Source organism: Osmerus eperlanus, chromosome 23, assembly GCF_963692335.1.
Source record: "Osmerus eperlanus chromosome 23, fOsmEpe2.1, whole genome shotgun sequence".
NCBI classification, from domain to species: Eukaryota; Metazoa; Chordata; class Actinopteri; order Osmeriformes; family Osmeridae; genus Osmerus; species Osmerus eperlanus.
The window spans coordinates 4,594,403-4,621,315 of record NC_085040.1 but is presented as its reverse complement, the minus strand read 5'-3'; the positions used below and the strand labels follow the sequence as shown (position 1 = coordinate 4,621,315).

Sequence of the window (26,913 nt, the reverse complement as noted above, 5' to 3'; positions counted from 1 at the left end):
GTTCACTTTCTCTTGGCAAACGTAGGCCTACTTATTGTAAGTAGCTTTGGATACAGGACTCAGCTAACTGACTGAAATGTGTGTTAAACAATGTGTCTTCTCTTCCTAGCTACCCAGCAGTCTGTGACTTTCTACAACACAACAACTTATTATCGGTCATCCGGGCACATGAAGCCCAGGATGCTGGGTGAGCCACTTTACCTCATGTTTCACATGGCTCTTATCACAATTGTCACACATACTTTCCAAGTTTGTAAGCACTTCAGAATTTCAAGACTTTTATTGTGACACTTGTCCTTGGAGTGAATGTTTTGTTTTACTTGTTTGCTGTACCCCAATTTTTCTAGATTTAGATTGTATGTCTTTGAAAAGTATGTAGATTGTACAATATAGTGTTTTTGTAGTGCTTTAGTTGGTTTGGTGCCAATGTAGATCTCATAAATGAGACTTCTTGCTTTTTTTCCAGATATCGCATGTACAGGAAGAGCCAGACTACAGGTTTCCCTTCACTAATCACCATCTTCTCAGCACCCAATTACTTAGACGTGTACAACAACAAAGGTAAATGGCATGATTTGATTAGGAAATTATTATTTTATTTTGAGGCCAGTGACAGAATAACTGCTGATACCGTAATACATTTTTCATGTAATGCAAACCTACAACTTATTTACCAATAAAATTGCTGGTCCGATAACATAAGAACTTCAGTACTAAAGTTATTAGTTTATAAGAAAGTTACATTGTTGATTGGGTCAAATTATTATAATTTTTCATTTATAATGACTTAATAATAATGAAATAAAATGACCATGTATTATTTTACGGAATAAAATATAATTAAACTCTGTATGTGATAACTAAGTGTAACTTGATTACTTAGATAGTTATTTGAGTACATTTAGTCATTTTTTAGCAGACGCTCTTATCCAGAGCGACTTACAGTAAGTACAGGGACATTCCCCCCGAGGCAAGTAGGGTGAAATGCCTTGATTACTAGCCCGATTCCCTCACCACTCAGCCATCTGATTCCCCTACACCTATTAACAATGATAAATCGAATAATATAATAACTTATACATAGCAACAATATAGGCTCAACATTTATTACAACAAGCTATTATGCTATCATTTTTGACTGCATAGAAATAGTAAAATAAATTACAAATAAATCTGCAGTTGCTAGGTGATAGGCCATTGTAGAATAATTCAGGTCATTCTTATACAATTCCACAATATTACATTGTGTTTTTTTGTCAAAGCTTGCCATTGGGATGTTGTCTTATTTACTTGTTACATGTATGTAATGTTTCCGGCATACTGATGCTGAATACTAAAAAACAACAGATTTTGCAGGTTATACTTTATGTAGTTCCTGGCTCGAAGTTCATGCTTTAATTGAACCTGCAAAATGATGACACTTGATTATCTTTTCCATGTTTACATGCTCTGATTTGTTTACAAACTTCCTGGTATGTCAAATTGTGAAAACCCAGTGAAAACAATTCTTTCAGTTAAATGTTTCATTAAGGCCTCCCTTTCCGCTGACTGGAATTTGATTCAGATGAGAGTGGGTGGCTATAGGAAACATGCATTTTAGAGATGATTTAAGATGCATTATTCATAAAAAGGTAACCTATGACAGCCAGAAATAATGCTAAACCAGTACAAGGTGGAAATTACGCTTTTACTAAACAAAGAATCTAGATTGACGTAAGGCATTTAGATTTTGTGACATGTTACAGGCAGCGGCCACCAGCATGAAGCAATACATCCGTTTTTGTTTAAAGAATTTGGTGAGTCATTGCATTTTGACACAACACCACCGGGGGCATCTTGGAGCACATCTAGGCTACCCTAACCTAACATAACCCCACTGAGCTTTGAGAAAGTGTGTTCGATTTACACTGTAATGTTTTGTCTACAGTATCTTAGGCTAAACATATTCTGAGTAGTCCTATTAGGCTAACATCTTGCCACGTGACATTTTTAAGATACGTTGGTAAGCTACATGTAAAGTCTACAAAAAATCTTACGTCAAATCTAAAACACATCTTACATCTCTGTTTATTTAGCCTGCATTCACTTGGTTGGAAATACAGTTTCGTCGCAGTCAGTCCCAGTTGGTTACTTTTTCACAACACATGATCCTATGCGTTAATATCAGTAATTAGTTCTTTAAGTAAGCTTTACCTAGAGTGATATTGAGCTTTACTGCACCTACTGCTTGATTAGAGTTGTCACTTCATCATGGGGATTTGCGTATAGACATTTTTGCAAATATTTGTTTGTGGTCTTGGGAGATTGGTCATCTGTGCAACTGCCAATAGGCACAATTTTTAAACTGATCTAAAGTATTTTTCTTCTGTCACTATCACGTTATATTGCAATTTGGCTTTTTAAGTCATGATTTCATGGTTTCATTCATATAGTACAGTTTCGATGCAAAACATTTTTTTCTCATAAAATGTTTTGCTCCTGTTAAGATTAATGAATCATTACCATTTAGTTTTCCTATCGCCTAAATGCTACTTATCTACATAAAACAGCAAATATTATGAGTTTGAGAGTAGTAGATCTGCAAAAGCGAGCAGGCATTTGTGTCCATGAGTTTTCAGTACTTGAATATCTGACATTTTCTGTATCAAGAGCTTTATATACTTCTGACTTCTTTAGCAGTTAGCTAGTCTGCACCATCTGGATTATGAACTCTACTTCTACCTGGTGGTTGACATAGAGGTGACCAGGTGGTACATCTTGCCTTGAGGCCTCAACTATATTAATTGCATAAGTATTGTAGGGAAAGCACTCTTCAGCTTGGCCATTTCTTATTTAAAATAAAACAAATATTAATGTGTGTATGGTTTAGGGGATTGCCTCTGCAGTGAGTACATATTCTGAGAAATTGTGCCGTTAAAGGTGCCTTTTATAATTTTCGTAAATATTTTCCTTTTCCATTTTTCCGTTGTGACTTTGGTCAAAACTGATCAGGAAAATACATTTCCCCTTTTTTCCTTTCCTTTTGTTAAATGCCTCCTGTATTTCTTTTTTAGATTTCACCTTGCATAACATTTCTCTGTCTCCCTCAGGTATGGTTGGGAGAGATAATTTATCCAGAAAGGACTGCATGTCAGCCAGGTTATTGCTGGTGTCTGAGCTGTAGAGTGCAGGTAGTATCCAGTCTTGTTTTATTTTTTTATGTTCCAGGTTGGTCAGAGGAGTCTCTAGTAAAAGACCCATATTTTACTTTTAAGATTAGATCTTTTTTTTCTCCCATTTGAAAGCGTATTGATTTCTGCCATTTGATAGTATTAATCTTTTACATAATTCTAAATACCTCTGTTGACAGTTTTGTCACATACAACAGACAATATCAAAAAATTAAAAATAGGACAAATATACATACATAGTGATGATAAATCATAGGTCTTTTCTATGAAATAATGAATAATACACATATTCCTTCTCATAGGTATTTATATAATTGCCTTTCCTTCTGTTCCCCAAAAGGGAAAATGTTTATTGTGATTTTAGGAACCATAACTTTCTATAGTATAGTAACACTTAAGGTCAGTGAGAGGTCAGTGTCCACAATGGAGATTAGTTTATCCATTTCTTGGATTCCATGAAAAGCTGGCAACCAGTTTGGTTTCAATACAAGCAAGATTGGTCAAAAGTGTCAAATACAATTTCTGTCATGTTACTTGGTGATTGTCTTGACTCGTTCAGCTTTTAGTGTCTGCCTAATACACTGTACCGTAGTGTCAGTTTTGGATATTTCCTCTGCTCTGGTTAGTGCTTTGGTTTCATTTGGTCACATTTAGATTCTGTAAGCTTACGCTACACATCATAAAGCATACAGATGTTATTAAAATTAGCTTATTACGTCAAATTTACAGCAACTAGTTTTATATTTCAGTTCCACGGTACAATAAACATTATGACAAAAAGTGCTCTGAATGTGAACAACTCTGAACAACTGTGCACTTGATTGATAATCAAGGAACAGATCAATCATAAAAGCAGCTTCCGCATACAGTATACATTTTTGGATGGATATAAATAAGAAACCTTGTAGCAAGATGATTATACTCTTGGAAATTAGTTTCTTAAAGAACACTTTTTATGTTGGCTTCGTCTTTTCCTGCTTCAATGCAATCAAGCTTTTATTCCCATTTCCACACACTTGTGTTCCCTGCTAAAAGCTTTCAGGTGTAGGTTGTTGGGACCAGTTCTCTGGAGTCTGGACGCTGTCTTAATCATCCCCAGCTACATAAGCCTTACTCTAATGGGCTGCATGGTTGGCCATCGCACATCCAGCATTTCATGTTGATCATCCAACTGGTTATGTCTGAACCGTGCAAAGGAGCCCCAAAACTGCATCAACATTGCTCACTCAGAAGCATCATCCTAATGTTCCCCTCAATTCTACTTATCAGGAAGAATAATGTGCAGTTCATGGGCAAATCAAACTTTTTGGGGGATCAGAATTTAGCTATTGAGATGGCAGGTCCATGAACCCATAGAATCCCACAGTAAATGATATATTTTACATTTTGTAAAAAAAAAAAAAAAAAATACAGTTACGTAAATGGTGAAGTAGTTTGGAGGCTGCTTCACTTGAACTTGAGAAAAAAGCAATTTGAGTACAAATGATTGAGGATAGAATTTGAGTACTTTCGACATATTTGATCTATCTGCAGCTGCCGTGCTGAAGTATGAAAACAACGTGATGAACATCCGACAGTTCAACTGTTCTCCTCATCCATATTGGCTTCCCAACTTCATGGACGTCTTTAGCTGGTCTCTGCCCTTTGTTGGGGAAAAGGGTAGGCTATGAAACACCATATTAGTTTTACATACATTACATACATACATTAAAATAAGATTGCATTTCAGTAATTAAAAACCACACTGTGTCCCCATGTTTAATAGGTGGGTTAGGGATAGCCTTTGATTCTACTCAATGACACCAAATTACTCAAATATGGTTTTTATTTCACTATATGTTCCCTGCAATCTTTTTCCCACCCTCTCTCCTCTCTCTCTTTCCCTTGCTCTGCCTTCCTTCTTCTCTCCTCTCTTTTCACTTGCTCTGCCTTCCTCCTTATCCTCTCTCTCTCCAGTCACTGAGATGCTGGTCAACGTCTTGAGCATCTGCTCCAATGACGAGCTGATGACCGATGAGGAGATGGATGGTAAGTCTGGAGCAAAGTGTTTGACAAAAGCAACATCTCCATTTCCTCTTTCATCATCCAGTAGGTTAAATAGCAACAGAACTGAGATGGTTTGGTCTCCTACCAAAACTATAGTATTTGAACACTTGAACTCCACCAGTCAATTAACTAATTTTCATAGGAATAAGAAGGAATGGGTCTCTCAAAATATTATAGATGTTCCTCGTCTCACCTACCATTGTGATTTTCAAATCTTTACCAAACCCGACTTTACCCAAATCACTTTTTAATCTTTTATCTACCATCTCCACTCTTGTGGAAATGTGACATTCCTTCCTTACAGTCTTTGTTGGCATTCAACTTGGCAGGCAATGTGCCAGGATACATTTCATGTTTTCTGTCCTGATTTAACTGGAAACCTGCATCTCCAAGTTATACTGGTTGTGTACACGATATCTTTTGATCTTTGGATACTCCACCCTGTCAAATGTTTGCTATGTCCTTCCATGTACGTCATTGTCATCCCAAACTGGCAAAGGAAACTTCTTGAGATCATATCCTGTTTGGGAGAAGGGAAGGTATTGAAGCTAGGCTCTGATAGGGGGGGGGGGGTTCTGTTTAACTAGTGATGAGCAGAGACTGACAATGTGAAGTATTTTGAAGATGGACATTCCTAATGTACCTAATTCATAGTGGAGGTTTGAACGTCACAGAACCGTACAAACAGGCCAAGAATTTCCAGGCTCTAAATGTTCCCCCACAATGGGAGCTCTTCTACTTTGTATTCATCCCTTTTTCGTTTGTTTTCTCATGTTCCCTTTCTTGTTTTTAATTCATTGTTTTGTCAGACTACTTTTTTTGCCGCTATAATAGACCTCTACACTCTAATTTCTCTTTCCCCAAAATATCCATTGTGATCATATTGTTTTCTCTTTATCTCAATTTCTCTTTCTCACTCTCTTGCCTTCCCTCCATGATCTTTCTCCTCAAACCCCTAAGTCATTATTTCTGTTGCTCATGCTAAGTCTGTCATTCTCTGTTATCTCATTTAATGTGTCTCTTTTCTATTTTTCAGAGTTTTGCTTAAGACATTGCTTTTCTTATTCCCCTTGGATGGGCTTTGGCCCTCCTCCTCCTTTTCTATCATTTCACAGCCATCCACTGATCTCTCTATCTTTTCTGTTCTCTTCTGGGGTGTTCTTGAGAAGGACAACTAATATATGCCCCCAAGAAAGGTACCACCATCAGTAATATTCTTGTTTGCATCATAAACCTTTGTGGTGCCTGCTTGTGCACTTTGTAAATAACTTTAACACCGGACTAACATTATAAGTGCCAAAATAATTCTGATAATGGCCCCTGACAATAGTATGGATCGGCATGTCTTGCAGGTCGAGTCTAAAGTATGATTTCATTAGAAACCACAGAATCTCTCCACACCTCCACTCCCAATCTGCTGTGCCATCATTTCCATGTGTGTTTAAAAAAGAAATCTTTTGTCACCGTTTCATGTGCAGGTACCATGTAAAGGTGTCTCCTTGAATCTACCTAAGGATACATATATTAGACTATGATAGAAATACAGTACATAGATACACTACAAACACAATATACAAACTGAAATACACAAATTTGTCTCTAATTGTTTGACCAATAAAAAGGCCCAAGACACTCCATGGTTCCCTTCTAAATGCTCTTTGCAGTGGCCCTCACATAACAATGGGAAAACCTCGACTGTAGGTCAAGCTGGGACAGTGCTGTCCTATGGAGAGAGTACTGATGCCTCATGTCACCCAGTCTGTTCCGAATACGTGAGTCAGATATATGGATAGAAAACCTTACAATTGTTTTTGTTTTGTATTTCAGTTTACACAGCGTAACGTTTCGCTGTTATGCCTGACAAATTACTGCTACTGTTTGCTAGTCACATCCTCAAGTGCCTGGTTTCGTATTGCCTTCCCTGGAGTACTTACTGTTAGAATCAAATTGCTGAGAACTCAGTCTGATCTGTCATCAAAAATAAGCATTATTTTTCATTAAAGGGTGAAAGGAAGTATGCATGATGGATGTCAAGGGTTTCTTGCGGTTTTTTAGTCACTGTAATAATTTTTGGAATCTGGAAAACTGGGTTGTAGTAAGTTATCTGACACTACTGTGTCCATTACTGTATATGTCTAGCCTTTTGTTAGGCTAGCTAAAGTATGATATTTGATTAATCAACATTAATAAAAGCACATTTCACACACCTTGAATGTAGTCTTAACAGTGAGATACAACTGCTGCTGTACAGTGGATGTTTGGCTTTGCTTTGAAAATAAATGTGTTGAGAAATAACCAGTTCAGTGCATATCTAGGAAATGCATCAGTTTGGTGTTGAGCTTTAAAAACAGCACTTTGGATATGGACATCATGGGATTGCATTAATGGTTTCTGATGTTAGTCTTGACAGCACTCAAAACAATACTCTCACTTAATAAAAATACGCTTTTGAATTTTTCTATACCACCAACACTGCCACCGTCAATGACTTCATTTGAATATATGTGTGTACGTGTGTTTACGTGTGTGTACATGTCTGTGTTTGTTCTCCAGGGGCCACTGCCTCTGCACGCAAGGAGGTCATCCGAAACAAGATCCGAGCGATTGGCAAGATGGCCAGGGTATTCTCTGTCCTCAGGTATGAGAGTCATGGGGTTAGGAGGGACAGTCAGTGGGACAGGTATATTCAGACCCTGGGTTGCTAGATCCCAAGCTGAAGCTTCAAGATCAACTTGAGTGGTTTGTTTTTAAATAATCTGTTTTAATAATGTTTCAGTCTGGTAGTGACAGGGGAAGTCTCCTGACACTGCAAAAATACGCTGTCCACATCTATAACCCCCCCCCCCCCTCCCCAAAAAATAAATAAATATATATATATATATACATATATATATATAACTTTCTAATCTTTTTGACAGCTAAAATAAAATGCATAAAACCTGCTCATTCATAAAGTATCGATCATGCGGATGTCACAGGCCAATTGTGACTAATTGCACTATTAATTAAGAAATTACTTTTTAACAGCATAAAATGCCATTCTCCTCAATACACATGTACCTCCCCTGCCCTGGCTGCCCCTGCAGAGAGGAGAGTGAAAGTGTGCTGACGCTAAAAGGCCTGACCCCTACTGGTATGCTGCCCAGCGGAGTCCTGTCTGGAGGCAAGGAGAAGCTACAGAATGGTGAGTGCTGGTATCTCCCCCCCAACCCCCACATTCCCCCCCCCAACATGTTACTCGCAGTACTGCCTGTTGTATACTAAATGTATGTTTACTTAAGTTCAATCTGTGTTTTCTGGAGCAAATGAACAATTTGATGGTGACAATGGAGTGCTTTACCAAAAGACAAGCATGAGACGTTCTACCTTACTTGAGCACCAACATGTCCTTGGATTTAGTTTGATGTGTGATGTGGTTGGTGTAAAACTGCTACATTCTTTGTATACAGTTCTTACATTAAGGTGTCAACAATTACCAACTGATTTAGAGTTTGTGTGCCAGTACTTCTACAGTATTTAAGAGTAATATAACATGAAGGATAAATACAAATAAAATAAATAAAAATGTATGATTGTTGTTTGGAAGCTCACGTTAACCTGATTGGAGCTGAAAATACACTAAACATAGTATAGAAAGACAGTTATAATATGCAGTCTCTTTAATTTATGGCAAATCCATACATGATTATACCACCTCCGCAAGAACATTTGCTCCAGTCCTGATATTGGTCATTTCCAGAAGGTTAACAGGTTATTTCTTTAAATGAAAGTCAAAGCAGCCTATATGCCTTTATTAATATAATTAATTTCTGTTTACAATCTACTGGTTTATCTGAAATATTGTCTGTGTCTTCTTCTTTTCCCCATCTCTCTAGAAACTGCAGGTATATTCTACTGTATATTTTTGTCAAAACAACTCGTCCTCCTATGTTAAATTCCAAATACATCAAAATGCATCAAAATCCTTAGACAACTTGTTTTCCGAATATATTCGGAATGTGTAGCACATCATCTTCAACCATTTAGACTAGGGGAAAACGATTTCACCTGATTGGTTTCAATTCTAAAATGAAAGTGCTAAACAGTTAAGAATATTTATTGCGAAATTTAAAGGGAGGGTACTGATTTAGAATTATGAAGGATGAATTGGAATTGACATCAAATGTGTAGGCAAGGAAATGTTCCTTGTCATCCACAAAGGCAGAAATCCAGATAACTTCACTCTCCTCTGTGGTTTCTATGTCAGATTTAGTTGACTATCCCTGATCCCTGTTCAATTGGTATGTGTTGGACAAGGATTAGTGAAGTATTTTTGTGCCAAAACAAGATTCTTTGCGACTTTACTACTGAATTATAAAGCTTATACCATGGCCTGCCAAAGAATGAAACAATATTTAGCAAACATACACATTTGATAGAAATCTGTTTGCCATGAAGTTTCAAGTGGTGACAATATATCTTGATATTAATACAGTACCAATCAACAGTTGACTTTTGACTGGTACTGTATGTCTCATGGCCAAACAAGTAGCATTAATAGTTTTTTTTAATTCTTTGTCAAACTATTTTTATGGCCTTTTCTAAAGTGCTCCACTTAGCCCAGGCTGCATCTGCTTTGGGCATTAAACACGTGTAAGGCCTGGGTTGTTGTAAGCTATCCCTTACATAGAGCTTAGAGGCCATGGGTGAGGCAACACTCCTCATGGTCACCATTTGGGGCAACACCGTATCACCATAGAGACAGAGTGATGTTCAAGAGATTCCTGTCGCAGCATCAGTAGAATCACAGTCTGCAATCAGGCCTCTCTACTCAGGCAGGCTGTCATGTGCTTCTACTGTTATGTTGTACCCTTTTTAGACTTGTTCAGCTTTAGTGGTTGTTTGTATCACTCTTTATTATTTCATACAAAGGGAGTTCAGTTTCTATGTGTAGAGCTAGCTTTTTAAACATTTTGCGTTAATTTGTCTTAATGTGCAACTGTCTGAATAAAGTGATTCCAGTATCCCCAGTGGTAAACATGTAACTGCTAACTCTTGCTTTAGAACAGAAGGATATGGTAAGTGGTAAGTAAACCTTATTGTTGTTGTTCTTTGTCTTTGACAAGGTCTGGTGTTGAGGGTGTCACAGACAATCAGGACATAATAGTTCTATCCCCTCTCGTCTTAGTTGTTCAGCTGCCATTGCATGATTACTGTAGCGGTATTTTGTCCTGCGTTTAACACCAGTAGCTATGTTCACCACCAGATCCTCATTAGCACCTCCTTTGTCCTTTGTCACTGTGTGTTCTTTGTCGACAGTAAATTTGAGTTATAATACTGATGTACTAAAAGTTACCAAAAAGCAGTTATCTTACATCAAATGAAATTCTACATTCTAAAAATGCATTATTACGTGTGTGCATTCAGTTCTACTAATTGGGTCTATGATTAGAGTTTAGAGAACTCATGGGTTGTGCTGATCAACAGCACTCAACACGCCTCATGACTATCACCATAGTGACATGACCCTATGACCCACGAGTGAGTTATTGTTTTTATGGAGAACAACGGTTACAATCTTCAGGAGATATTTTGGGATGGAGATCGTTTATATCCGGTAGATCAGTTTTCCTGAACTTAACTGGGTAAAACAGTATCTGACATCTGTTGAAATTTTAGCTTTTAGATACGTTTAGTTTAGTAAATCTACAAAACTACCTGTCTTGTGTATTGGTGTTGGACTCTCCATTCTGTCCTCTTCCAAGGTCTCTCGTCCTTTATGTATTTTGACTTCAATGCGGTGTCCCTTCCCCCTCACTGCTATGCTAACACCCATGTGTGTCCTTTGTCAGAACATGGAAAGTTTGAACATTTGTTTCTGCATTGACTCTTTTTTGCTGCTTAATGACTTGTTCCTCCTGGGACAAAATGAACTCAACTGTATGCTCACTTCTCTCATTCGTTTTGCAACCCCTCTTCTTCTCTTCAGCTACTATTGAGGCTATTGAGACTGACGAAGGTAAATGGGTCTGCCTTCTTCTGTTGCTCATCTGCAGTAGACAGGGGCTTCACTGGGTTTAATACAACTCGCCGTAGCGTGTATAAAGTGTGTTTTGGGCTAACAGACTGTAGCATATATACAATATGCACAATAACCAAAGGTAAAAGCAAAAGGTCAGGGGAAAAACAAATCCCACTTGTTTCAAAGGGGAACAAGCTCTTTTCACAGTTTTGTGAACATACAGTGTAAACAGACAGTTATGATGAAAATATTTTTCCTGCTGGAGTACTACTATGTATGACTAAATAGTTGTTCCCCTTTAAAGCAATTGACTCAGTAATATTTTGTTCTCATATACTTATTAGCTTCTGATAAAAAAAAAAAAAAAACATCAAATTAAAATAACAATTCACTCTCCAAGGGAGGCTAATCATATTCCCCCCTGAAAGAAAATGACCAAAAAGAGATTGTAAAGAACAAACAACTCTACTGAACTCTAAATAGCATTGGGGTCCTGCTATTTACATTGTAACTGTTCGGTGATTCCTCTGAATGCCCTTAGACGACTGTAGCTTGCAATAGTTTTGATACTCTGCTTCATTTTCCATGTGATTCCTCTTTTACCCTGCCGTGTTGTGTTGTCATTGTGAGCTGCTAATAATCTGTCTGACCTGTGCTAAATCCCACAAGTATGTTGTACAATCTACCCACCGTCACCCACCACCCTTAATTTCTTTCCCAAAAAGTCGTCAAAAATTTAGCTGTCCTCTTACAATCTACCGAAATGCCTTTCCTTATGCACTGCATGTTTCTAGCAGGCTGAACAAGACGTAAGAGGTACCTCTCCTCATTCCTTCCTAGTGTCTCTATACAGGAGGATACGCTCACAGTTGGAATTATCTTTTTGGGGTAGTGGATATCTCTATGTTAGCAACTATGTTAGCAGTTTTAAAGTGAAGTGATGTTCATGGGAGGTCCGAAAGGGTTTTTAATTGTGCCCAACAAGGCTAACATTTTCAAAATGCTAGTCAATTGCAAACATTTACTTAAATATCTAACCTGTTTAATATGAGTAAATATATCTAACCTATATAATCTGAGGCACAGTCATTTTTGTGCATCTCATGCAAAGTGTGCACATATGACTCATCTGCAAGATGTAGAATGAATACTGTAGCTTCAGATTCATTCGTCTCGACTCTGTAGATACTGAGGTTGCCCATAAAGCTATGTTTTTCTGTACTTTTTGTTTTTTATTGTGTATTACACAGCAAATCCTTACCATTTACAATTATTTAAGCTATATTTATAACGTGCATTTCTCGTGTAAAATGCCGCTTTCTTTAGTTTTACCTTTAGATTTGAATGCATTGTATATGACCTTTCATTGTAAAATACATATTTCTGGTATATTAGAAAACCTTTGACTTCCAGCATCTATCATGCTCTCAAATAGTTCAGCAGAATCATGTAATACTATCTCTATTGTGTTTATTTGCAATGGTTATGCTGCTATTTTATTGTCAATATGAATTTTTCATTTTCAGTTTGTTTATTATTTGAGATTACTCTTGCTTTTTAGTTAAGTTGATCACAAAAGCAAGATCCTTGACAGCCGACAGTTCAGTAAATGTGTGTTTGTCGAATGAAAGATGTCATAGATGTTAATCTAACCTGTAATAATGCCGACTAGATACCTAAACATAAATGTAATTCTCATGCAAGAATGTGCATTTTTTAATCATTAGTCTTGTTCAACGAAAAACATCAGTCTAGTGTTCTTGGTGGTGAAATGATTAATTAAGTAATCACCAAATAATTGTATCAGTTTCTACAGTATGTACTGAACTGAATAAAAGCGAAGGCAACCCAAATACATTTATGAAATGATGTACTGTGTGTGTGCATGCGTGCGTGTGTGTGTGGATGTGTGTGTTTGATCCTACTCTTTCGCACTGGTGTGAAGAAATATTAAACATTCTACATCTCTGTTTTCCTAAATCCCCCCCCATTCCCACCATCCCCCTCTCCCCACCCATCAGCCATAAAGGGCTTCTCGCCCCAGCACAAAATCACAAGCTTCGCGGAGGCCAAGGGTCTGGACCGCATCAACGAACGGATGCCCCCTCGCAGGGACACCCTGGCTTCAGACGCCAGCCTCAACTCCCTCAACAAGGCCCTGTCCTCCGAGACCAACGGCACGGACGTGAAGGCCAACACCAGCAGCAACATCCAGTGAACAGAACATACGTCCTGCTGTGGGGGATGGCCGGCTGTGGGGTAGGAGACGGGGTCGTGCCACCCCCCCCATACTGCAGCATGCTACAGCATAGCCATAGAAGACACAGAGGATGCCCCCATGGGTTACGTGATAATGGTGGGGCTGAGAAGCGGGGAGATCTCAGTGTACAGGGTGCAACGTCTCCAACTTGTGTTGGGACGATGCAGCACTTTTGAGTCTTTGAATATGCCTTTAAAACGTTTTTCTTTAGTAAAATCTGGTAAGGTATGGTTGGCTTTCATCTTCAGAACGGCCAAGGAATGTGCTTTATTCTGCACCACAGTGGGAATGAGAGTGAGAAATATCTCCAAGGGGAGATTATATGAGCTCCTCACTCATTTACTGGATAAGGAGCTTCTTACTAACTATTGTACGTTTACAAAAATACAGCACTAAACAGCATCAAACACATTTTTGACATATAAAGGTGTACAAACTAAATAAGGACTATTTATTGATTACTTTTTTTCCTACTCTTATAAAATAGCTCTGAGTTGAATTAGGCAGTCTTAAAGAGAATGTTGCAACATTGTTGAAATGCCAAAAAATGTTATATGATTTTGTACAGTTTATGCTTACCTCAGGTTTATTTGGTGTGTGCTTTAACAGGATTATATGTTTAATGGCTAACCGACTTGGTAAAAAAATACCTATTTTCTTGGAGCTTCATAACTGGAATTTATGTTTATCTATAGCCTACAAATGTTTTTGTTTTCTTTCTTTGAGGAGTGGGATATAGATTTATTGTGGCTTGCTGGAACTCTTGCTGGAGTGTTATTTTTTTCTCTTTAAGTATTGCAAACAAAGTAAACAAACAAAAAAGCATTTTGTTTCGAAAAGTAAACGTGTCTGCCTATGCATGTTTTATAAAATCCGTAAAATGGGAACGTAAAATGGAATTTCATAATTTTGAAATGTACTGTGCTTTCAAGAATATTTACTGGAAACCTGCATTCTTTTAAGTAATACGATGATAATACTTTACAACTTCAACCACTCTTGAAATTAAAGCATTTAACTATATAAGATGAGGAATCATTCAATACACTTGAAAGTGCACACAGTCCAGTTTAGCATGATTGAGTATTCCTGTGAGGTATGTAATTACATGTAAAACTGACGCATGAGCTGTTATGTCACATAATGGTTTAGGAATGTTTGTTCTGTTTTGTAAGTATGCCACAAAGTGTATTATTATAAGCAGAATTATTTAAAAATTGAAATTATCATTATTTATTATCGTTATTACTACAATAATATTGATAAATAGTCATAATAACAATGATACATGTTACAGTTATCATGATTATTTAATGTGCTATTTGAAACTCTGCTCCTGTATATCAATTACGAATTTGATACTGCTCGATACTTAAAGGAAAAACGAAACTCCATCAACCTTTTTTACTAACTGCTTAAGTGCCCGAGTAATTCACTGCACAACATGAAGCCTTGCTTTTCTAGTCTTCAAAAATGTTAGCAGATGAAGCATGCGCCTGCAACTATGAAAAAGTATTTTATATTGCTGTTCAGTAAAGATGCATGAAATGAAATTTATTAAAGATGTTTGCGAGTGTACTATAGCCAGGCTTGCGTACTCTCTGGTTTTCAAGTCTGGAAATCAAAACATTTTAAACTATGTAAACATAAAAAAAATAAAATGTACAACAGTATGAATACAATTGATGTGCATTTTATCAATTTTGTTATTGTAAAAGATCCTAAATATACGTATAAACTTAAATATATTCATAATGTTTTTGATTGTTAGACCTAGCAAAAAAAGTACAAAACAGGAGGGAAAGTATGGTATCTCCTCCTCTTGTTGTGAAGGAAGTGACAAAACGGGCATCAAAAGACTGGAGCCTGACCACCCCTCACACTGCTGGACCAGACTCTTCTGAAGAAAGACACAGCACTCTGAAATTGGAGGGAATTGCTCCAGTAGGCAGTTAACACCATGAAGACTTTCAGGACAGTCGTCCTCTTCTTAGCCTCAATTCAGCTCCTCACAACAGGTAAGAAACTGCTTACCACCTTCAACACCAGTAGAAACCTAGCCCGAAATACATGGTAAAGCACATACATGTTCTTCTTTGAGCACATACTGTTTATCTATGGTATAGCAGTTTAAGGATCTCTTGTGGTACTAAAGGAAGCCACAAGTTAACATATTTGACAAAGGCCCATTAATGAGTCAAAGTTTATCCAAATCAGTGTTACTTGTTTGCATCTTTACATTGTTTTGGTCAGGTTTCACATTTTACAATTCTAATGAATAATTCTCCTGCAATGCAATTTGTTTTGTGCTATATACAGGCCCCCATTTGAATAAAATAATTGCAGTAAAAGGATGGTCATGTTAACTGAGAAATGTGTGTATGGACACTGTATACGTCTTTCAAATGGGCTGAGAGCAATGAGTTAGGGTTAATGAATTATACATTTTCTTTATACTACTTTTCTATGAAGTGATTCAGTTTGCTGGGAAGGTCAGTGACTTTACCTGTATTTGTCGCTCAGTTTGTGGCAAAATGCAAACAAAAAACTTTTTTGAAAGTTTAGTATTACTGCATTCTGAATAATCCTGCACTATAAATCAAATCTCTGATTTGTGTCCTAGGTTGAATCAAACAGACATTAAGTTCAAACCCAGTAACCTTGTCCAACAAAAACTACAGAACACAGGAAAATTGTATTTGGCCTTTGGCAGTATCGGTCAAGGGACAACAATAGACTGTTCGAGACAGGATAGGTCTGGACTAAACAGAGGATATCCATTTAAAAAGAAATGTGTGGCAGGAAAGCAGACCCATATTTCTTGTCATAGCAAGTAAAAAATCTTCTAACGTAGGATGAATGTGAGTGTTTTTAACCATAGGCCTGTTTTGAATGTATATGCCATGCTGTCTAGAAGGGTACATGGGTACGGAACAGTTTTATAAAAGTAATCTTTACGAAGTCAGGTGATTTTGAGACAAACATGACAGCACATCCTGAAGGCGATCGTTTTTGAGATGGTGACCATCTAAAAGGCCTTTGGTGAAAGGAGATTCTGCCCCTTTTAAGACGCTTAACTTCAACAAATCCTTACATCTTTCCCCATCCCTCTACCTCAAATACATTGGTTTAGGGCAGTGACACTAATAAAGGCAGATAACACACTATGTACCATTCCAATAAAACCTTTAGAAAATAGTGCGATGACCAACCAGGGCATTGTAAAATCATAATACATGTTTAGTAGCATATCTGCATCATTTTCAGATGGCACATGCCACGCCCACCCAGTCCTATGGCTGCAGGGAAAGTCCATAGAAAACCACTGTTGTGAAAATGTGGTATACTTCCCTGTCCTAGTGGAAAGTATGAGGGAACAGAGCATATTAACCTGAGATTACATGGAATTTCCATGCATGGAATACAGTCAGTGACATGTACATTCCTGTGCTAACAATAGGAACGAAATAAGCCAGAAGACAAAAATCTAGGAATGTCCCTTTATTATTTCATTGAATTCACAAGTTTTTATTCGGCACACAGTTCTCTCAGATGATCCAGCTCCAACTACAACTCCACCTCTAGGTAGGTATCACTAGCTACATTTACCTTAATCCATGAATACTGAAGTATTTCTCTGTTTACTCAAATTATTGTATTGTAGAACTTGTGAACTTTTCTAATATAAACGGTTAAAATTTCAACTTTATAACCAAACCTGGCACATTTTCTGTAATATCTGTAGCCTACTAAAGACTTGAGGGTGAGGTCATTTCACTGACCTTTTACTTTTTGCCAAAGTATTTTTATCAGGGCAGTAAGTCTAATTGCTTGGTGGAGGCCTTTGAAGTAAGCAATGGTTGTTCATTTGGAAGCGGAATGGGGAAGCTCAGTGGCTGGTTTGCTTTATGAAAACCAAAGCTAGATCTCCCCCAAATCCTGTAAATAATGTTTATAAATGTTAACATAGATGTCTCCTGTTCTAACAGCAACAGCATCTGTGACTCCTTATGTCACCACCATCAGTAAACAATCACCAGTGACCCCCTCTTCAACTAGTAACCCTGCTGTTGTCAACGAGACACATCTCACAACAGGTCAGTGAGTCTGTTATGTTTACGCAAATGTATCCATGTTACTGTATCAAGACAAGAGACAGCGACATTGCATCGTATAAAGCAGTGGGCTTCAACCCTGGTCCTTGGGCCCCACTTTCCTGTATGTTTTAGATGTTTCCTTTCTCCAACACACCTGATTCAAATGAATAGGTCATTATCAGGCTTCTGCAGAGCTTGATGACAACCCATTCATTTGAATCAGGTGTGTTGGAGCAGAGAAACATCTAGAACATACAGGCCTCTTGCTATCCTCAGCTAACTGCCTAACACAGCTGCCTCACTAGCCATGTTCCAGAGATCTGTTCTGTATTGAGGTTATGGGGTGGGTTGACCAAGAGAGGAAAATTACAATACAAACAGAGATACAGAACCTAGAATCACAATTCATATAAATGTATTGAGTGGTGACCTTAGCCTCCAGGCCTCTGTTTCCAGTAAAGGGGAGTACACCTTCTACAACTGTTATCACCAAAACAACACGGCTGCCCTCTGCTTCATCCATGTCATCGTCTAGTGGGCTCGACAATCAAACTGTTGAAAGTAAGACCCTAATCTGAATATCTGCCACAGTTTAATTTCAACTGAACATACGACTTGTCATAATTCATTTTATTTCAAGGGGGTGGGGGGGTTACTATTTGTCAACAGGCCCAATGTTTTTGGATGTGAAAATGCCATTTTGAGTCATTTTTGAGAAATGTCCGTACGCTAACTGGTAAACTTTCCTGAGATACATTTAGTAGATGTGTTTAGTAACCTCTGGAGAGAGTTATGTGTTAGTTTTACCAGAAGTAACAAACCAGTGCATTCATTCTTCTCGCCAGCGACAACTAAAACAGAACAGAAAGCCAGCAGCTCATCTCAGACTCCCACTCCAATCCCCTTTAAGACTGATGCAGTGTCAACAAAAAATGAAGTGCCTGGAACAACCATCCCAAGTACCAACCTGACAGGTAGGCGAGTTCACTTTATCACTGTTGAATATTTAGGGTTAATGCCTGAGATTGGGTCCACCTTGACTGGCATGTTGGATGAGAGTGTCTGATGTTAAGTACCGAAACACACAATGACCCCCATGTTATATAACTGGGATGTGTTTACAAGCACCGATAGATATATTAATCCCAATTTCTGTACACTATATTCATGTACAGTCTTCTTTCACCAGGAGGGTTACATAACCTGACTCATAGCTCAACGGAGGGTAAGAATGTACCTTCCTTATTGGACATTTATCCAATTTCTGAATCCGACTTTGGTTTCATAAGATGATAATTTCTTTACAGAAGGTCCAGACAAGTTGAAAAATCCTGATGGTAGGTCTGCTTCCTGTTTCATATTCACTAGCTCTGGCCAATAAACACATAATACACACATTAAGCTAATAAAATGAACAGTGAAATAATATACAATTCCCAGCTGTTCAGCTTTGCCATTTCAACTTCCCATATAAAGAGACAGACCCCTTTTTATTTATATTTGTTGTTAGTAGTTTGTCAACTTTCCAGCAGAATACTTCCTCTATATGTTAACTATTTATGTTTAAAACACTATAGTGTCGCAAGTAAAGTGAAGAAAATGGTGAAGGGCTGCTAAGTTGACTTGTCAGCAGGATCCACCTTTGACTTTCCTCAGATAAGACACTCCTGTGGGTCCTGCTACCAGTCCTGGGTGTTGTCGTTGTTGCTGTCATCTTCTTTCTCAAATTCAAATGCATGAAGGTCCACGACCACACAGGTATTGCTGAATATAACAGTGTGGCCCCACAGCGAGTGTCAGTCAACTGATCCACAATCTTTTGCTGTCAGTTAACTGCAAGATTGACTGTTTTCTGCTTGTTTTTCTCTTTTCAGAGATGAATGATCAGGAACATGAGAAGTGAGTATCCTGAGTAAATCAGGAGTGTATTACATCACAAAAAGGAAGCTACTACGATCCATAGAACTTTGGATTGCACTGGATTGCACCTGAATTTCACTGCAATTTAGTGGTAATCAGTTATGAGTTAGTAAAAGCTTTTTTTTTCGAATAGTATCATAGTCTTCACATTATTTATTTTAGAAATGATAACACACTAACTATGAATGTAAATATACTGTAAGTATTTCTGATATGGGCTCATATCCGGCTTTCTCTCCTTGCTTTAAATGTAGCGCCTCTTACCAAAGTAGGCCTGACAGCAGCAAAGATGGTGTCATGCTTCTTGGGGTCAAGTCATCAGGAGGAGAGGTCAATGGTAAGTTTTGAACCCATCATTCAGAGGCAGCCTCGTTCAAATTTTGAACGCTGTTTTACATAACTGTAACCGATGTCAATAAATGCAGATGCAACAACCTCATATAGCTTGTAAAAGGTACTGAGCTCTCCTTGACATTAGCCACTCAGACCCCTGTTTAAAAAGTATGGACAGAACATATTATTATATAAAGAAAGTAAAACACAGAAGAATGATCATTTAATTGAGTATACGTCTTTATAAAGAAGAACATGAACTTATTTAGGTAAAATGTATGAAGAGATCATATAAAAAGTATATAACATAACATAATAAAATAAGCAGTCCTTTATAAAATATATGCATGGATGCATATAAATGGATGCATTTTCAATGCTTCCTTTAAAGTGGTGTTTTAGTATGCCTTTGCTTTTATTTGTGATTTTAAACCTTATTTTTCAACTGTTGTATCAGACCTTTACTGATATTCTCTTACCACATTTCATCATGGACAACTACTTTAACAAGGTGTAAACTTGTTCTCATTCCCAGAAGGTCTGAAGCATTTGACATTGTGCATGTCCCATAATGGTCCATAGTTTTACAGAGCTAGGAGAAGGTGTTTCCTGTGATTTTGCTCCCCCCACCCTTCATAGACCAGCAGGAGATGAAAGATTGGGACTTCCTTACATAAACACAGATTATTCTGGACAAGGCCTATTGTGTGTCCAGCGAATGTGGCCCAGACTATATGTGCATGCACCCCCAAAACCCCCTACTTCCTCATCTATTAGTGTAGAGCACTTGGCTGGTGCCTGCAAGGCGGAAATGTGGTCAGTGTTCAGGAATTGTGCTGAGAAGAAGGTTGGGTTGTGACCGGATATCTGAGTTCATATTGATTTTGTTTTTAAACCTTTTTCTTATATCTTATTTAAAACTACATTATGTAGAACTCTCATTGGACCATTATATTTAACACAAATAAGATGAATAGGTCTTTTTCATTTAGTTTTTTCTTTGATTGTAAACCCAAAACTGCCCAATCATTTTAAATTGGGATCTATCCTTGGTAGGCCGTCAGGGGGCAGTACGAAATGATTGATTAATTTATTAAATTAATGAAACAATGGAAATTCTGGTTTTATTGTTATGTTTCACCTTGCGGTGATTAACATATTCACGTGCATCCTTTATTCTACCTTTACAGTACATTAAAGTATCATTAGTTGCTATGCATCTACATAGCAATGCCTATAGTAACAATATTGTAGGTACATAGGAACTGCTAGTTTAAACTTGATTATGGTTTAGCGATACAAGTTATTGCAAGTGAAACTTGATATGGGGAGGTTGGTCTCACAGGGTTAAATGGGCATTAACATTGATCTAATTTTGATAACACAATGTTCAACTGCTCCTTCACAACATTTACTGTGCCTCCTTATACTATTGTAATAACCTATACTGTTAACACTTTAATTACATTGCAATTCCTATGTACCTAAAAAAAAACTGTATGTTTTGCTATGTAGTTACATGGTAATGTAACCTTAATGTAAAGTGTTGTCAAATGCTGTGCACATGCACAACAAACATGCAAAGTATGCATGTTAGAAGGAAGCTATAAATGAACACTATCATCCTGAAATAACCCCACAGGAAACAGGGACTGCCTTTTCAGCTTGTCCTGAAGGCTATTCCATGTGGATGGCCCCCAAACACAAGCCAGTTGAATGTTTTAACTGAAGAGTGCCAACCAAGGCTGTCCTGTGACAAAGTCAATACTGCCATCTAGTGTTGAACTCTTTAACCAGAAACCACATGCAACAACATGTTATATGTGAAATGTAAAGTGAACTGTATAGTATAAATGAAATGTATGAAATAGTAAGGTTAATTTATTTTATGTTTTTCAGCTGTTGCAAGATAATACGGGAGGCTGTCACTGGAAAAAAAAAACTGGAAATAGTACACCTGGAAAACTACAACATTAGCGCTCACATAGAAATATGGCATCAAGCATGATTGTGGTTGGTAAATGTATAAGATGACTGCTGAAATAATTAATTTAAGAAAATCAATTGGTTATACAAAAAGGTTGTAGGGCCTGTATAATTAAAATAAAGCTTCAATAAATAATCTTTGCAGTGTTTGTTTTGTGATTATTATGTTATACGCCTTGCCAGGCCAGGAAGAAAATGTGAAGTAAAAGTAGAAATCGAACATCACTTCTACAGACAACACAAGTTTACACAAGCGGAACATGGTATGATTGAGAAGGGTTAGTTTAGTGTAGCCTACGTTTTATAATTAATTTAAGTATGGGCAGAAGTATTAAGATTTATAGACGTGTAGAGAAAATAATTTTCCATAAAGAAGTGATAAAAGAATGGAAAGAATAATATATCAAGATATATGGAGACAATCATAAAACATAAAATAAAATAAATGGTGACCTAGTAATCATTAACCATGACCCGGAAGTATTCCCTTTGTGTGTGTTTGTTGCGATACATCGATGGAAGTAATTTTTCTAGTTAGCTAGCTAAGATGGCGGAAGAACAGCAGGAAAAATCACAGGGAGACATCGAGGGTAAGTAAATGAACAACAGATCAACTTTAATGACATATATTATACAGGCATTGATAGTTGTCTAGCTGCTATTGTTTATTGTTGTGTACTTAAATTGTGACAGCACGAGAAGAGGATGTTGAAATAATGTGTTCCCAACAGGGAACGAACTGATGAAAATTAAACGCTTACGTTTGCTAGCGAGCTAGCTAACAATGTTAGCAGTCCATCGTTTATTAACCAGTTTTTAGGAATCAATTGAGATAGTTACCCAGTTAGCCAACCAATTGGCTGTTCACACAGAGGTATATGTGACCCTTGCTGGAGCATACATGGCTGAAGTTTAGGTCAGTGAGCTAGCTGAACTGTAGAGCTAGCTCTACAGATGTGGTTTGGCTAGCTAGTACAATGTAGCGCTGGCTTTTCACAGTCAGTGGGTTAACGTAGCTAACTAGATACGCTCGTTGTCAGTTATGTTTTAACGACGTTTGAGTCGACCTTTCTGTTTAGGTAACAAGTAGTCTCTACTCTAGCATTTGAAAATTGTTACAGTTAGGAATGCAGCATGCGGGTAGGGTATCCGTTCCGATGTTAAGCTTAGTAGCTCGCTAGCTATCAGCTACACTAGCCTAGTAGCTAGCAAACTTATTATGTATCTGCGACAGGAGATAAATTAGGCATTTAGTGACCATTACAATTTAACCAACGTTAAGACCTAGCTGGCATAACCTAGTCCACATCATGCTTCTTCAACGTGTTTCTGTCCATCAATAGGTTTATTTTACCCAAGATAATAAATAACTTGTTTTAGTTAGTATGTCAGTTTTTGTTTTTGTTTGTGTGATTACAATAGCCTGACAAACAACATCGCCACTAGGTGGCTTAGGTGATAGGGTTGCTACTAAACCTTTGAAAGTATTACCCAAATAGTTTAACCCTGCTAGGCAAAGATTAATTTGAACCCTTTCCCTTTTATAGCAGGAGTGAACTGCCTTGCTTATGACGAAGCCATCATTGCTCAACAGGACAGAATTCAACAGGAGGTGAGATGTTGTGTTCATGCTGAGAGGAATCTTTTGTATGTTATTATTGGCAATTTTTTGGTCCTGCTCACATTGTTTTTATATGAGTTGATTCACATATTTTATGATTGACATACAGTATGTGTAATGCGGTATGACATACAGATTGACTAACACATATTTGGTCTGTGACATTCCCGTCATCTGATTTTTATATACAAATGCTTGCACAGACCTTCAGCTTTTTTTTTCTCTTTTTTTGTTGTTGGTGGTCTAGCTAGTTAGCTGCTCAATGACAAGTAGAAGAGTCTGATGCTTTGTGTACACACGTCCATTTTCATTCTTGCTCGATTACCGCTGCAAATTCTAAATGTTCTAAATGCAGCTCCTCTCCCATACCACTCAGCCTCAGTTCCCCAAGAAGTTAGGTGACTTGCTAGACAACTGTGGGTGACAAGTAGGTTTTCCTTCCTTGGAAAATGAGCTTGCTAGCCCCAAAACATGTATGAGTTCTATGTAGTCCAGAATTAGCTTGTTACTATTCCAAAACTTTCTAAACGGTCTGTATTTGAATCTTAAGTTGTTTGAGAACTTTGCTGTAGTGTGAAATAATAACACAAACTGTTTTGCTCAAGATTTTTCCACAATTTTCTTTTCCTTTTACGTCACTTTTTTCTGTGGATATTTCCTGGTAATACTGGATGAATCAAATGATCCCAACCACAAAACTGAACCATTTACCTGGTTTTCTTAATGTTGAACAATCATTCTCTCTGTGTCTTCAGATCGCCACCAGTAACCCTTTAGTGTCAGACAGACAGGAGCTGTCAGTGCTGCAAAGAGAGTATGCCCAGGACGACAGCATCTATCAGCTCAAGATCAAGGTTGGTGCAGCCGCGGAGTCTGACGGCGATCACATCTCCACCACTCAATCACAACTGTTGGTTGTGAACGCTGATCGGCCATTGTTTTTGTTTTCCCCTAGGATTTACACAAAAAATATTCCTACATCCGCAAGACGCGTCCAGATGGAAACTGTTTCTACAGAGCCTTTGGCTTCTCGCATCTCGAATCACTTCTGGATGACAGCAAAGAACTACAGAGGTATACTTTGATACAGGATGCAAAACCAACTTCCCACAGGGAACTTATCCAATTGATATGAAACAAAATATTTGATATACTTAGATTTTAATACTGTAAGTCTTTATAAAATGTTTACAGGAGTATATATTGATATAGAAATTGACATATAATGATATTGATGTAATTCAATCTAAAGGTTAATTGGAGGTTGTCTTCTAATAATGGTGAAAGTGTAGACACCCTTCTTTGGAGATGTATAGTGTCTTCTACCTGCCACTCTTACTTGAATGAGGTTTGTGTGGAGTTGTCATTGGCTGTGACATGTAAGAGGATAGGAATGCAGTCCATCCAAAGCTTGAGTGGGCTGCAGGGTGATGTTTGTAGGGTAGTTATGCATAAGAGGGCCCTTTTCAGGAACCAACTGTGGTCTAAAAAGAGGTAGAAGGGCCAGTATCCCCTTGACTGCCAAGTATCAGATTTATATTTAATACTTGAAGTTAGAGTATATTATAGTCCCCAACATTGAAGTCAAAACTTTCAATTTTCAGAAGTGGCTGACTGTAATGGCTGACTCTCCAATGTTTCTACAGGTTTAAGGCTGTGGCAGCAAAAAGCAAACTGGATCTGGTGAACGAGGGTTTCACAGAGTTCACCATTGAAGACTTTCACAATACAGTGAGTTTTTGCAATCCTATACAAACATGAATGAGCAACAGACTGAATCTGGATTTGACTGTCCCAATTCCTCCCCTCCCCCCCCCCCCCCCCAGTTCATGGACCTGATCGAGTTGTGTGAGAAGCAGCCAGGACTGACGGAGCTGCTGGGCTCCTTCAACGACCAGAACGTGTCGGACTACGTGGTGGTGTACCTGCGGCTGCTCACCTCAGGGTACCTGCAGAGGGAGCACGGCTTCTTCCAGCACTTCATCGAGGGAGGACGCTCCGTCAAGGAGTTCTGTCAGCAGGTGAGGCTGGACTACACTGTACAATGTTGAGGAGCTGGTCGAACTCTTTGGAACGGCTTTCACAGGTTGACAAATAGTGATAGCGCAATAACGTGTTAGTGTGGTAGTTAACAGATTTTCACCCCTGGACTGTAGAATTGTTTTTATTTGAAGGGAAAGAGAGAGAGAGAGAGAAATGAGACTTGATCATTTATTGTCATATCTTAATTAACTGCAGTGGAGTAGACAAGGTTACATGTTAGTCTACCGAACCATGCTTTTCCATCCCAGCAGTAGCAACAGTTACGAGGGCAATTCTCTTCTGTTCACAGGAAGTGGAGCCCATGTCTAAAGAGAGTGACCACATCCACATCATCGCCTTAGCTCAGGCCCTCAACGTGTCCATCCTGGTGGAGTACATGGACAGAGGTGAGGGTGGGACAGTCAACCACCACGTATTTCCAGAGGGCAGCGAGCCTCGCGTCTTCCTTCTTTACAGACCCGGCCACTATGACATCCTGTACAAATAGGATCTAGCTTTCCTCTCTCACCCCCCCTTTCTCTCACCTTCCCACTGTGAAGGCAGTGGGGAACATACCGCCATGTTGACGTAAACGTTACTGTACTATGAATAAAGTATGGCATCTGAGGACAAAAAATGATCAGTCACATTACAGTCACCTTCTACCCTTCACTCCAATCTTCCTCCACATCACAAATCATACATGAATAAAAAAAAAAAAAAAGTGACTCCAGGCATTTAGAGTTGTACAGTTTTTCTTTTGTGGTTGTACATGTTATCAACTTGCTTTTTGTTGGTTTCTTTCCTTTGTTACACTGCGTTTCATTAAGTTTTATTAAAGGGATTTACATGTTATGTCCAATGTAAATGTGTGGGTCTGTGATGCATTCTGCATAATCTGCTGGAACTTTCCTGCAGTTCTAATGACTGGCCCTCCTAACCGTGCCTGGTTGAGGTCATGGACTGGAGCAGTGGTCTTCAACCCTGGTCCGCAGGGAAGACTGTCCTGTATGTTTTTTAGATGTGTTCCTGCTCCATCTGATTCAAATGAACAGGGAAACATCTAGAACATACAGGACAGTCTTCCCTGAGGACCAGGGTTGAAGACCACTAGAACAGCAGTGGTTGTATAGACTGCACATCAGGTTAGGACTCTCCTGAAGTGATCCGACCTGTGATAGGCTCAGCCTCTGACCCCCTCGTACATCTGACCACCAGCGAGGCAGTCCTGACCTCAAGATAACCCTCGTCTTAAACCCTACCAGTGTGGTCACCTGAAAGTGATCTCATTTTGCAGGTCAGGGGTTTATTACTGGTGGAAAACTACTGGCTTTGCATCCAGTTACCTAACCAGTGGGGGGGGCTCTGCTTTCATAGACAACACAAACCACTGTTCCTCAAGACACACTACTGGTGAAAACAGCAAGTTCAGTGAAACTCCTTCAAAACAATGAAAA

General features: G+C 38.3%; 3 protein-coding genes across 9 annotated transcripts in view; all 3 read left to right on the top strand.

Annotated features, from left to right (window-relative positions):
• LOC134009551 (protein phosphatase 3 catalytic subunit alpha) overlaps positions 1-15,159 on the top strand; it is a 29,585-nt gene extending 14,426 nt beyond the window's left edge. The window contains exons 7-15 of one of the 4 annotated variants that reach the window (XM_062449071.1): positions 110-187; positions 467-561; positions 4,704-4,829; positions 5,127-5,198; positions 6,386-6,412; positions 7,770-7,854; positions 8,303-8,400; positions 11,185-11,214; positions 13,239-15,159. In XM_062449071.1, coding sequence (XP_062305055.1) covers positions 110-187; positions 467-561; positions 4,704-4,829; positions 5,127-5,198; positions 6,386-6,412; positions 7,770-7,854; positions 8,303-8,400; positions 11,185-11,214; positions 13,239-13,435 — 808 coding nt within the window. In that variant the 3' untranslated portion in view covers positions 13,436-15,159. The remainder of the gene's footprint in view (positions 1-109; positions 188-466; positions 562-4,703; positions 4,830-5,126; positions 5,199-6,385; positions 6,413-7,769; positions 7,855-8,302; positions 8,401-11,184; positions 11,215-13,238) is intronic. The other 3 variants (XM_062449072.1, XM_062449073.1, XM_062449074.1) reach the window with 3 other exon arrangements.
• A 194-nt stretch (positions 15,160-15,353) lies between these two features.
• Positions 15,354-21,959, top strand: LOC134009960 (mucin-2-like). 3 transcript variants are annotated; one of them, XM_062449756.1, is made up of 11 exons: positions 15,354-15,495; positions 17,021-17,062; positions 17,467-17,574; positions 18,031-18,135; positions 18,420-18,548; positions 18,764-18,799; positions 18,882-18,911; positions 19,231-19,332; positions 19,449-19,473; positions 19,749-19,831; positions 21,727-21,959. In XM_062449756.1, exons 1-11 carry the CDS (start codon positions 15,438-15,440, stop codon positions 21,738-21,740), a joined length of 732 nt encoding a protein of 243 aa, XP_062305740.1. In that variant the 5' UTR covers positions 15,354-15,437; the 3' UTR covers positions 21,741-21,959. The 3 variants fall into 3 exon arrangements, with proteins under 3 accessions (XP_062305740.1, XP_062305739.1, XP_062305741.1); XM_062449755.1 differs by having other exon boundaries at positions 18,010-18,135; XM_062449757.1 differs by lacking the exon at positions 18,031-18,135.
• Positions 21,960-22,295: 336 nt separating this feature from the next.
• On the top strand, positions 22,296-26,311 carry LOC134009553 (ubiquitin thioesterase OTUB1-like). Of its 2 annotated transcripts, none has more exons than XM_062449080.1 (7): positions 22,296-22,403; positions 23,361-23,425; positions 24,190-24,288; positions 24,390-24,508; positions 25,081-25,165; positions 25,261-25,455; positions 25,767-26,311. In XM_062449080.1, exons 1-7 carry the CDS (start codon positions 22,361-22,363, stop codon positions 25,962-25,964), a joined length of 804 nt encoding a protein of 267 aa, XP_062305064.1. In that variant the 5' UTR covers positions 22,296-22,360; the 3' UTR covers positions 25,965-26,311. The 2 variants fall into 2 exon arrangements, with proteins under 2 accessions (XP_062305064.1, XP_062305065.1); XM_062449081.1 differs by having other exon boundaries at positions 22,299-22,403; positions 23,364-23,425.
• Positions 26,312-26,913: the final 602 nt, after the last annotated feature.

Bases quoted from the DNA above. Each gene is read 5' to 3' on its own strand.
- LOC134009553 (XM_062449080.1), top strand. From the start codon at position 22,361: ATGGCGGAAGAACAGCAGGAAAAATCACAGGGAGACATCGAGG. The intron at 25,166-25,260 runs GTGAGTTTTTGC...CCCCCCCCCCAG, and splicing joins TTGAAGACTTTCACAATACA to TTCATGGACCTGATCGAGTT. The intron at 25,456-25,766 runs GTGAGGCTGGAC...TTCTGTTCACAG, and splicing joins TCAAGGAGTTCTGTCAGCAG to GAAGTGGAGCCCATGTCTAA.
- LOC134009960 (XM_062449755.1), top strand. From the start codon at position 15,438: ATGAAGACTTTCAGGACAGTCGTCCTCTTCTTAGCCTCAATTCAGCTC. The intron at 15,496-17,020 runs GTAAGAAACTGC...TTCGGCACACAG, and splicing joins AATTCAGCTCCTCACAACAG to TTCTCTCAGATGATCCAGCT. The intron at 18,800-18,881 runs GTAAGAATGTAC...ATTTCTTTACAG, and splicing joins GACTCATAGCTCAACGGAGG to AAGGTCCAGACAAGTTGAAA.